General features: G+C 33.7%; 1 protein-coding gene across 1 annotated transcript in view; it reads right to left on the reverse strand.

Annotated features, from left to right (window-relative positions):
* Nucleotides 1-12,876, reverse strand: part of SLF1 (SMC5-SMC6 complex localization factor 1) — a 94,973-nt gene that overhangs the window by 48,420 nt on the left and 33,677 nt on the right. Inside the window, exons 5-9 of the mRNA XM_053586580.1 lie at nucleotides 12,478-12,640; nucleotides 6,801-6,944; nucleotides 4,218-4,364; nucleotides 3,234-3,383; nucleotides 1,974-2,096 (exon numbers count right to left, since the gene is read on the reverse strand). Coding sequence (XP_053442555.1) covers nucleotides 1,974-2,096; nucleotides 3,234-3,383; nucleotides 4,218-4,364; nucleotides 6,801-6,944; nucleotides 12,478-12,640 — 727 coding nt within the window. The remainder of the gene's footprint in view (nucleotides 1-1,973; nucleotides 2,097-3,233; nucleotides 3,384-4,217; nucleotides 4,365-6,800; nucleotides 6,945-12,477; nucleotides 12,641-12,876) is intronic.

Below are 12,876 nucleotides of genomic sequence, written 5' to 3' on the forward strand. Positions count from 1 at the left end.
GTGTACAATTCTTATGTATCAATAAAATGTTTTAATTAAAAAAAATCAACAAATATGTCCTCTTCTTAGTAGATAATTAAGATGATGTTAGAAAGAACAGTAAATACATAAAAGCCTCCTATAAACTTACCTTCTAGGAACAATTATTGATGACATTTTGTATTTTTCCACACTTTAATCCTATACATTTATTTACCATTTCCTCCCACTTCATTATAAAAATTTGACCATTTTATTAAACATCATTTTAAAATAGTGTACTCAACTGACTGCTAGTATTCCATCACATGCGCAAACCCATTTTTGAAACCTACGTAGTGTTTTCAATGTGAAAAAGTGCTCAATATCAATAACCATCAGGGTAATGCAGATCAAAATCACAATGAAGTTTCATCTTTCCCCGTTAAGATGGCTATTATCACACATTATCAATAATTGTGCTATTATTCAAAAAAAAAAAAGCACGCTAATAACTTTTTTTTTTTTTTGAGACAGGGTCTTGCTCTGTATCACAGGCCACAGTGCTGTGGCATCATCACAGCTTATAGCAATCTCAAACTCCCGGGCTCAAGTGATCCTCCTGTCATAGCCTCTCAAGTAGCTAGGACCAAAGATGTGTACCACCATGCCTGGCTAATTTTTTATTTTTATTTTTTATAGAGACAGGGTATCACTCTTGCTTAGGTGTCTCAAACTCTTGGCCTTAAGCAATCTTCCACCTCAGCTTCTCAGAGTGCTGGGATTATAGGCATGAACCACTGTGCCCAGACATAATAATATTCTTTATGTTAAAACAAAGAGATAATATCTGATTATATAAAGAGTTTTAGAAATAAAGATAAAAGACAAGCAATCCAATGGAAACAAGAAAAGAATATGAGTAGAGAATTAGCAGAGGATGAAATATACAAATGGCAAGTAAAGGAAAAGAATACACTCAAACTCACTATTAATAGAAGAAATAGAAATTAAAACAATGACAAATCTTTGGCTTCCGCTTTGGATGTAGAAAGTTGGAAAGAAAAGTGTACGCACCTTAATAAGAAAAAGCTAGATTACCTATCAAATTACAATTTTTCTTAAACTCACAAAAGAGCAAATGTCATAGTGTGATCAACTAGACTGAAGTATACAGAAAGACAGGAGGCTCTAGGGACCTGGGACATGCCTTTATCTGAGGCACAATGTAGGAGAAAAGGAGCCCACCAGGAAAAAGGGAAGGAGGCCACCAGGAAAAAGGGTAAGAAAATTTCAGCTAAAATCTTTAGCTACTTGCTAAAGGTCAGGTATAGACTAGTGTGACAGTAAAGAACTCCTGAGAATTAAAGTGGAGTATGTATCCTATGGCAGGATTTCCTCAAACCTCACTGGGTGCTTGTGATAAAGCCTATCTCAAGGGCAGGCCTCTGGGAGGTGAACAATGGTTTTCTAGGAAAGGTCCAAACACTGTTAAGGCCAGGGAGTAGGTGAAAAAAACTGGAGAGGCAAGAAAATAGGAAAAAAGAAAACAAAAACTCCCCCCCCCCCCCCCCCCAGCTAATACCTTTAGCCCTAAAGAGGGAACAGGCCTTCTTACAACTGAAACTGAACTAGGAAAACAGAAATGGAGATCTTCTAGCCCTCACCTTTCAAGATCAGGGTAGTAAATGACCAGCAAAAAGTTACAGCAGATGGTAACACATAATTTTATCTCTCACATTACTGAGGTACTAATAGCATAGAATTTGGCATATTTAGTAAACATACAAATAAAATTACTGCATAATAGCCTAGTAAACTAAGAAAATTATTTTAAGACATATTAAACATACTAATGAATTGTATGTGTATATGTATGATGTGTTGTCTGTGTACACAGAGTGGCCATGAAGTTGTACATGAACTTAATGGCCACCTTGTATATGTAAATAAAATCAAATTATACTAGAGAAAGATAGGAAATTATATAAAATTTTTAGAGTGCCAAATTTTACCTGAGCTCTATATATGTGCTTCCTTAAGGCATTTTTAATTGCAATAATATCCACATCTGTTCCCACATCCTTGGTTTTTGATTCTTTGGCATAAGCAGCAAAAACAGAATTCTTTATTTCTTTCTGCATACAGCGAAGTAAAGAAACTTTAGAAAAATGTACTAAAGATAGTGTCAACACAGGTAATACACAAAGGATAATACAAGAACCACACATCCAAACAGAGTCAACCACCCCAAAGATCTGTCTTCACAATCATATGTCAAGATTATACAAAGAATTGAAAAGCTTAAAACACAAACATTTCAATTTGTAAAGTTCTAACTGATATTTATATATGTACTTTCTTAAGGCACTTTTCATTTTAACCTGTTCCAAATCTTTCCTAGAACCTTTCCCTTTTTTTGTTGTTCACATAAAACTAAATTCATTATTTTCCTTCATCATTTTTCTGAAGGTCCTTCTAAATGTGTATATTAACACACTGTGGTTTAAATTGTAAAACAAAGTTACATTGTAGGAAATATTTATCTAAGAAGGATCCCATGTAAAAGATAAGCTATCTTATTAAAAATGGTCCATATAATACCAAGGAAGAATAAGACAGAAAATAAAATTTACATTAGAATGTATTTATTACCCAAACTACACACATATATAGTTTTAAGACTTTTTTTTTGTAGAGACAGAGTCTCACTGTACCGCCCTCGGGTAGAGTGCCGTGGCGTCACACGGCTCACAGCAACCTCTAACTCTTGGGCTTACGCGATTCTCTGGCCTCAGCCTCCCCAGCAGCTGGGACTACAGGCGCCCGCAACAATGCCCGGCTATTTTTTTGTTGCGGTTTGGCCGGGGCTGGGTTTGAACCCGCCACCCTCGGCATATGGGGCCGGCGCCCTACTCACTGAGCCACAGGAGCCGCCCAGTTTTAAGACCTTTTCATTCGAAGAAAGACAGCTCCTGCTTCAAAGTCTTTGTTTCTTTTTCTTATTTGTTACATTCAGGCACAACAAAATTTATTTGAATATCTTGATTATTAACTCAGATGTCTTTGTGTATTCATGTAAGAACACTTTCACCATGAACCAAAGCTAATTATACCATTAACTATGAATATCACACCAGATCAACTCAAACAGTTTTTTGGTAAGACATGAAGGTTATATTTAACACAGCAAGTACTCATAAGAATGAGTTTATATGCCTAGATTAGAGAAAAGCCCCCTCAAATTAAATTATAGGTAGATTACAAAGTCTTACCTGATCTCTATAATATATGTGCTTTCTTAAGGTACGTTTAATTCTGTCATGTGCAATGTCTTTCTTGCAACTGCTTTCTTTTTCTTTTTTGTGTTTTTTCCTCAAAGTATAACTCCTTTGAATGCCTTCATCCTTTTTCTTAGTTTCCTTCTACATGCATTTAGACCACAATTAAACAAACCTCAACATGAATGATGTATGTTACAAAATCCAAATAAACTTAAGAAGAATGATTTACACATAAGCATACCACATTAAAAAATAGTTATATACAACAGGAAATCTCATCCATATTAGCAAAACATTTTGAAAAACAGATGGGCATTACCTAGTACAGATGACCATGCTGAGCTGCATATGACCCAACAACTCTGCTTCTAGCAATATATCCTATGCTACAGAAATTCCTCAACATGCATACTACGAGACACATACACAAGATAATGCTCACACTGTTCATAGCAGAATTACAAACACCAATCAATCAAATACAGAGACCAACAAAAAGAAACCCAAATGCCTATCAATAGTAAAATGGTAAAAGATATAATTTTGACACAGTCAAACAAGGAAACACATATGTACCAGCAAAAAGTCTATAAATAACATGAACTACAAAGTGTTCATTAACAGACAAAACTAAATGATATATACAGAGATACAAAGATAGTTGACTATAGTGAAAAGTATGAAAATAGATAATACAAATTCTAAGAGAAAGGTAAATTCTGAATTAGAGGGAGAAAACGATGCAGTTAGGAAACGATGAAGCAGGATCTTAAGAAACTGGTAAGGGTCTATATCTTAACCTGGCTGGGAAGTACATAAGCACTCATTTTTATATTCTTTTTAAAACCACATACAAATATTTTATAACACTTTTGTACATATACTTCAGAAAAAATCTTACAAGTGACATATTTAGAAAATTCAGAAAAGAGCTGTAAAATACAATGAAATTATTTTTAATTTGGAAAGTTTTACCTGATTTCCATACACATGCCTTCCTAACGTATTTCTCATTTTAACAAATTTCAAATCTTTACTGGAGCCTTCGAATTTTTCTTTTTTGTGATGTTCAGTCAAAACAGAACTAACATTAACATCTTCATCACGATTTTGCATTTCTTTCTGCATGTTTGTAAAAACAGTTTAGTAAGACTATGGATTAAATATAGCCACAACACAACCAACGTAAGTCGTAAAAGAAAAACACACCTAGGAATGTAGGTTTTGTAAAATATAGATATGATATCAAATATAGCCAAGATCCCTGTGAATTATCTCATCTCTTAGTTATACTAAGATAAAGCAGAAGAAAATGTTTTAGTTCACAAAGGTTTATACTATGTTTACATGTACACTTAATTTACTTTACCGAGTTTACCTATACGCTTAATTCAAAGTAGTATTACGAACCATATTAAACTAAAAAATTTATTTAAGAAAGAAATTTCTAACTGAATTTTACTTATAGGTTCCTGATCCTAAAAGAAACCAAATTCCTTCTAAAAGAAATTCTAAAGGATATACACAGTTATGTACCATATAGCAAATGGGGATATGTTCTGAGATGCGCAATTCTATAATCATGAGAACATGATGGAGTGTGCTCACACAAGCCTAGATAGTACAGCTCACTACACACATAGGCCATCAGCTATAGCTTCTTGCTCCTAGGCTACAAACTTGTATAGCATGTTACTATACTGAATACTGTGGGAACTACAAGACAATTCTGAGTATTTGTGCATCTAAACACATCTAAACATAAGATAGGTACAATAAAAACCACAGCATTATAATCTTATCAGACCACTGGCATAGAGGTGGTCCATCATTGTCTGAAACATCATTATGTTGCACATGACTGTAGATGTATGTTAATAATTCCTGTGTCTTGGGCAGTGCCCATAGTTCGGTGGGTAGGACGCCGGCCACAAACACGGAGGCTGGCAGGTTCGAACCTGGCCCAGGCCAGCTAAACAACAATGGCAACAAAAAAAAATACCTGGGTGTTGTGGCAGGAGCTTGTAGTCCCAGCTACTTGGGAGGCTGAGCCTAAGAGTTTGAGGTTGCTGTGAGCTGTCACACCATAGCACTCTACCCAGGGTGACAGCTTGAGATGCTGTCTCATAAAAATATCAAAATTAAAAAAGTAATTCCTGTGTCTTTTACAAAGTGTCTATTCTATTTCTTTTTCCCATGTTTATTTAAAATCAAATCTATCTATGTATTTATTTAGAGACAAGATCCTGCTCTGTCACCCAGGATAGAATGCAGTGGCTTAATTATAAGTCACTATAGCCTTGTACTCTTGGGCCAAGAGATCCTCCCACCTCAGACTCCTGAGTAGCTAAAGCTACAAGCACATACCACTATGGTAATAATTTTTTGCAGAGACAAAGTCTCACTGAGTTGCTCATGTGAACCCCTCACCTCAACTGATCCTACCTTGACTTCCCAAAGTGCTGGGATTATAGGCATGGGCCATTGCACCTGGCCCAAATTTATTTTAACTCTACCATTATTTTACATTTCTTTCTGTATATATAAATACTTTATACTATGGCTTAACAATACATACATCAACAGGCAGATCAACTCAAAAGCTTATTAAAAACTGCTCATGTAATTAGTCAAAGTCTTTTAAGTTACATAAATTTCAATTATACTTTGGAAGCCAGAAAAAAATAAGAAAAATATTTTAAGCATAGAAAATTTGAGCTAAACTTGCCATAAATGATTCCTTAAGGAACCATGCAATTTATATTCCAAATTGTTCCTAGAATCATCTTTCAAAAATATTTAACATATACAGTGGAAATAGTTTATTTTAAATATCTTCCCAGTTACACATACTAATTTAGACTAATAATTACTAAGTAAATTATAAATTGACAAATTAACCATATCATAAAACACAATATAAAACTGAACATAATTAGCTCTGTTAGAGGAGAACTAATAATGCCCTTATTTTGGCTGCTGATCCAGTTTGAAAAATGGTACTTGGGAGCAGCATATGTACTTCAGATACTTTTCATTTCTCCAAGTTCAAAGTCCTTCCTGTTTTTTGTTTTTCATGTTAATCAAAATAGAATTCACTTGAGTATTTTTTTTGAATTTTGTTCTAAATGCAGTTGAAATACTTGAGTTTAGAAGATGAATTATGAATATACGCAGCACTGACAGGTAAGAAAAATGCTTCATAAGACACCCCTTACATTAAACATACAGAGAAAATTTCAGTGATTACCTGTTTAATATTCAGGTTAAGAGTATACTATGTGTTAAGAGTATACTATGTATTAGGAACACTGTGTCTTTCTATAATATGTGTGTGTATATATATTTACATATATACACACATTATTTAAGTAAGAGTCCCAAAACAGGGACATTGGGCAATGTCCTAACATGGTCTGATTATAGAAAGACTATAAACATATGGTTCAAACACCAGCTTTCTGATATTAAAATCTACGTTACTTCTATAATGTTTTGCCTCTCAAACAATTCTGTAAGAAATACCAGAAATTTAAGTTTTCAGCCTATAAATTTTACCTTTGTTTTACAGATGGTCTCTCTTAAGGCATCTTTCATTTCAAGAAAACGCTTATCTTTCCAAAAATCTTTGTTTTTTTCTTTACTGCTATGTTTAGTCCAAACAGAATTTGTTTGACAATCTTCATCATTCTGAATTTCTTTCTGTTACATATATAAAAATGATTCAGGCAGTCAACTAACTATAACTTCAACATTATGTATCTTTTGTGATTTTCAACTTCATTTATAATTGAGTAATATTTTGTTAGTAAAACAGTAGGTAAAATGCACCCTCCTAACTTAAAGGTTATTAAAAATTGGTAAAATCTTATAAGAAAAAAAAAAAACATTATAACAAAGGTCCTAACTAATAAAAGTAACTAATGCTTTGTTAGTCTACTAAATCCATCCCTTCCATGAATAATCGAGAACAAAAATATTTTATCTAGTCCCTATTCAAGTTAAATTTAGATTAAAAAATCATCAGATTATAGTTTCTAATTATTTTTCAGTTTTTTATTGATAAGATTCCTCGCTTGCAAGTGTACCACACACAGAAAGGAAAAGGATGCTATGCAATAGTTGGATTCACAGTTCTTATTTTATTTAAAGAGCAATAAACAATTATCTTCATCTAGCTCTGTCTCAAACAATTAAATTTCTCCTGCTTGCTAAGAAATCCAAATTTAATTCATAAATGACCTACCAATAATTTTTTAAAATTTCGCACTTATATTTTTATACCCACAATTCTAGAAGGTTAGTAAGATAAAGAGTTGAGAATAAAGGTAAGTTCATAACAGCTCTAAAAATGTACTTATGAAAGAGTGTTCAGATTCACTGTCTTAACCCAAGGAGACTGGAGAATCACAGCAACAATTATGAAAAAAACCAAAATGTGGTAAAGCCTATGATGTGATCTTCGGTTTCCTTTCACATGTACTGGGCTTTCTGTGTGAGTACGAGGGCCCTTTAGGAGGCTGCAATCCTGCAATCACAGAATATCTTCACAATAGATAATGAATTTCCTTTGCAGCACCTCAGAAAAGTAAAATTGAAAACTTAAAAAACATTCTTTTTCTTCTTTTCTAATTCTGGTAACAAAGAAAGAATTGATGTACAAACAACAATTTCTGTTAAGGATAACCTACAGGGAGGAAAATAAGTGAGTTTCTGGCTTTAAATTTCACATGATTAACAGTGTGAGGGTAATTTCATTAGCTCAGATCCTCACGGAAGGTCTACATTACAGGATGAATTCATTCCATATAGATTTTAAATACACAGAATGCAAAGGAACATACAATTATACATAGCAATAAAGCAAGAAATGTACTGTTTCCTAACCCTGAATGTATTTACTTATACATCCATTTCAGATGTTATAAATGGATCATAAACTAGGATGTATGATACAAGTACCATTTATAACTATTTAAAAATCATAACTTGATAATAAACACTTGAAAGATTTTTAAAAATGTTTTCTATACAGCTAAACAAATGATCAGCCATCACTTTCTCTAGACACTACTACTTCCTCCAATTGGCTACTCTTATGAAATACATAGGAATTATTTTATTTAATTGTAAATATCCATTTTTATTCCTTATTTTACAAATATTTCTTTAGTGTCAAGAGTGTGCTAGCATTGTTATGTCTTTCTTCCTATATAATCTAGAAAAGAAAGGTTGTGTGTAATGTGTACAACATTACATAGTAGAGTGGTATGTCCCACAGGGGGAATGAACGCCTACTTCATCAGCAGCTTATTCTTTTATCTAGGGTAGGGCAGCACAGCTGTGGCAATGAGAACTGGCTTCTGATTCACATATTTGACTAAGTTTCCTGTCTTGAACTAGGTATGACAGATATGCTCTGGTCTCCAGGTCTCATTCCACTATTCAGTCAAAACATGTGCTATGCAACTTGAATAAATTCATGAGACTGGATTGATAATAAGATGGAGAACCAGAGAAATCCAGTGAAAAATAAGAGTGCTTTTTGATCCTCAATTTGGCCTATACCCCAATTGATAAACAGCATTCCGTAATCCTATGAGTAGTTTATGGTACTGATAAAAACATTAAATATTGTTTAACTACCTAGAAGGAAACTAGGTAAATATCAAGGAAACCTAGATATTCATAGGTTTTAGATAGATAAATGTCTATTGATATTTAGATTTTCTAAAACCAAATACAACTTAGTAAGATTATCTGTATACTGCTCTTCACTACTTCAACAGGTGAAGATGGATGAATGTGAAAAAAGGAACAGGGAAGGGAGATTTGAGGCTTTATGTTGTTGCTCTGACAGCTGTGGGATACTGAGCAAGTTATCAAACATCATTTTACAACAATAAACAGGGCAATAATACATACCACACAAGAACGTGACATTATATAAGAGTGTGTGGGTAATATACTTAGCATAGTGGCTGACACACAGGAATTACTCATAAAATATTAGCCCAGAGTAGTAATTGTAATCATTCTCACAAAAAACCTAACATTAAATATTTGTTTCTACATACAAAGGAAGAAACTAAGGCATAGCATAAATGATTTTCCTAAGGTTGCTGAACTAGTAAATTATATATCTGGATCACAAAACAGTTAAGCTGGTTCCAAAAGTCAATGGTTTCTTAGTTATTCCCAGTAATTCCTTGTAAGACTTTCTGGTGGTTCATTTTCTTTCTTATGTAGTCAAAAATAGTATTCCTAAGTATTCTCTCCTTTTTGTGAAGCCTTATGTGGGCTAAACAATTGAAATGTTAGCCATTTGTCTTCTGTATTCTGGTACCTTGAACATAGTTTTACCAAAACACGATTCACACTGAACCGAATTCCCAAGCTCCTTCTCTATCACTAGATAGTAAGCACCTCAAAGTATGATATGTGGGCTTATTCATTTCCATATCCCTAGTGTACTGCATGTTGCCCAGATTAATAATCTTCAATAAATATCTATAAATCTGAGCTAAATAAATGCCTTATTCTGGTACTTAGAAGCTTTTCCAAAAATATAAGGTGGTTAAACGATTTTTTTTAATGACTGTTTATTGCTACTTTTAACCTAGTCATTTTACATGGAAACTCTTCTTAGATGACACTTTAAAATCCGTCTAAGAGGGAATGTAATATAATGTATGCCAAAAGTAGCAGAAGAAGACCAAGACATTATTAAATAAAGTTAACTTTCTAATTTCTCCTGAGAAGTGATCCCAATACATCTTCCTCACTTGGACTTGTTAAGGACTCCCAGTTGTTTGGTCCAAAACTTATACAACAATGTATTCTAAAACCAAATATAAATTAGTGAGATTATATTTTTGGTTGATATATTATTAACTGCTCTTCACTACGTCAGCAGCCGAATATGAATGTAGTTTAACATATTGCAAAATAAGATGGGAGATACCATATATTGTATGTTGTACCTTGATCATTTCTTTTCATAGAAAAAAGATTATTCCCAATCCTTTACTGATCTAGTTAAGAACGACCTTCACTTTATTGACAGTTAATATTACATTTGAACTATTCAGAGAGGTCCATCAGGATGCTTTTAGCCGAAAATAATAGGAAACCAACTTAAACTAACTGGAAATTATTATCTCACAGAATAGCAATGTGGTCTATGCTAGGATAGAGTTCAGGGTTGGTTAATCTGGTAACTAAAGGGTCTAGAATAAATTCAGGGGTCCTCAAACTAGGGCCCACGGGCCACATGAGGCGGAGTGGTTGTATTTGTTCCTATTTTGGTTTTTTACTTCAAAATAAGATATGTGCAGAGTGCATAAGAATTTGTTCATAGTTTTTTTTTTTAAACTATAGTCCGGCCCTCCAACGGTCTGAGGGATAGTGAACTGGCCCCCTGTTTAAAAAGTTTGAGGACCCCTGGATACTCTGCAGGCCACAGGGTTGGTTTCATTCTGAAGCTAGTTCTCACAGTGAAAGAATGGCTGCTAGTTGTAACATAGTAATTCACATTACATTCTTTGGTGTTCATATCTAGCCAGAGTGATCCCACTAGGGGCTCTCATTTCAGAAGAAGAAACTTTGCAGAAAAGTCTTACATACCTCTCTTTATGTTGGTGCACATGTTCATTCCTATACTAATCATTCTCAATGACAGTGAGATTATCTGCATTCCAAGCAGATCCATTCGTGAACTAAGGTCAAATTGTCAATCTACAATGCTGTTACTCACTAGAGAAAGGTAATTAAATAATTACATCTATTTTTGGAAGATCCAGAGGTCTTTCATAAATAATCTATTAATCTAGCAAACATTAAATGAGAATCCCTGTGCAGGCTCTATGCAAGGTGATTGAAATGTGTCTATGGAAAAGACAGGCATGACCTCTGATGATAAGGAACATTGGTTTAGATGGGATAATAGATATTAATTTTTGAAATCAGCCAATTATTTAACTGAGTACTCTTTGCGGTAAAAATAATTCGATGAGCACACATTATACACGAACCTAACCTAATCAGGGAGTCAGAGAGGCTTCCTCAAAGAGCAACAGTATAACAGGGACCCGAAAGATGAGCAGGAAGGCACAGGGGGTGAAGGACTAAAAGGGAAAACTTTTAAGGCAGAGAAAGTATCTTTTGAGAAGACAGATTAAGTAGCATCTTTAGTTTAAGAAACTGAGAGAAGGCCATCTTGCTGAAGCAGTGAGCACAGACAGGGAAGCAGGATACAGCTGAAAAGGCAGCAGTAACACGAGTCCTGTGGGGACTTGTAAGCCGTATTAGAAATTTAGGGCTTTATCCTAAGAGCAATGGGAAGTCACTGAAAGGTTTCAGGCAGGAGAGTAAAAGGCTAAGCATTGTTTCAGAGAAAGCATTTTGGATACTCTTTCTGGATGAACTATAATATACTAGAGAAGAAAAAGGTTATGAGTCACTAGGAAATTAAAAAGGCATAGTAGTAAGAAGAGTAATTACAAGTCTATTCCAGGAAAACAGAGGAAAGACAATAAACTCAGTATGATGTTTGAGTCAAGCAGTATTTGAGACAAAATCATTAAGACTTGATTGTCGACAACATATGAGGAAGAAGGGAAAGAAGATTTCAAGGGTGATTCTCAGTTCTCTGACATGATGATTATCTATCAAGATGGAAAACATTGAAGGAAATGATTTTTCTCAGCTCAAGATTGTTTTTGGATATACTGACCTTTCTATTTTACTTTTGAGCACTTTCCTTATAAATTCTTTACCTGTCTCCTAGGGTTTCTTCTAGGGTTTGATTCCCATACAAAGAACTTGAGTGGTATTTGTACTTTTCTGTTCTATATTCTCCTACCTCCTTCTCCTTATAAATAGCTCTCTCTCCTCCAAAGGGAAAATTATTGAAAAATTTTCATATGGTACAATATAATACTATATAAGCCACTGTTATTTTTACCAATATTAAAATGCTTAAATTTTGTAGCATATAGTGCTAAAATTGCTGAAAACAAGAAGTAGAGATTTAAAATAAGATAAATTTTAAACCTAATAAATTCTTTCAAAACTGTAAGTATTCTTTAATAAGGAATGGAGAGCAACTGCCTTGAAAAATGTGTCATTTAAATTATGTCCAATCACAGTTATTTTCAAAATCTAGAATTTTAATATATATTTTACTATTCAGAATTTTATATAACTAACACTTTAAAAGGTTTACTTTACTTACCTCTAACAGAAAGTCCCCTAGATACTGAATTGGATAAAATGGAGCCTTAAAGTCATCTTTTTCTTTTTCAGCCTTGATTCTTGCATTACTGGCAATCACATGAGTTATTCCACTTGGTGAACTTTTTGGTAAAATAACATTTGCCTTTCCAGCCTCCAGAACTCTAAATAAAAATGTAAATGGTATGAAAAGTATTAGAAAAATTAAGCATATTCAGTCAAATTATCTAAATCATTAACTTCCTAGATGCAGAACTGTCTGAAAGGAATCAATGCCTTTTGGCAATTAGAGATCATGGAGAATAATTACTGTAGTAGTGTCTTAAACTGTAAGCTGTTCAGAGCAGATTTAAGAGATTATACTACCCTTTCTACCTATCCATTATTGATAAAGGAAAGG

This window comes from Nycticebus coucang, chromosome 1 (assembly GCF_027406575.1).
Source record: "Nycticebus coucang isolate mNycCou1 chromosome 1, mNycCou1.pri, whole genome shotgun sequence".
In the NCBI taxonomy this organism is placed as follows: domain Eukaryota; kingdom Metazoa; phylum Chordata; class Mammalia; order Primates; family Lorisidae; genus Nycticebus; species Nycticebus coucang.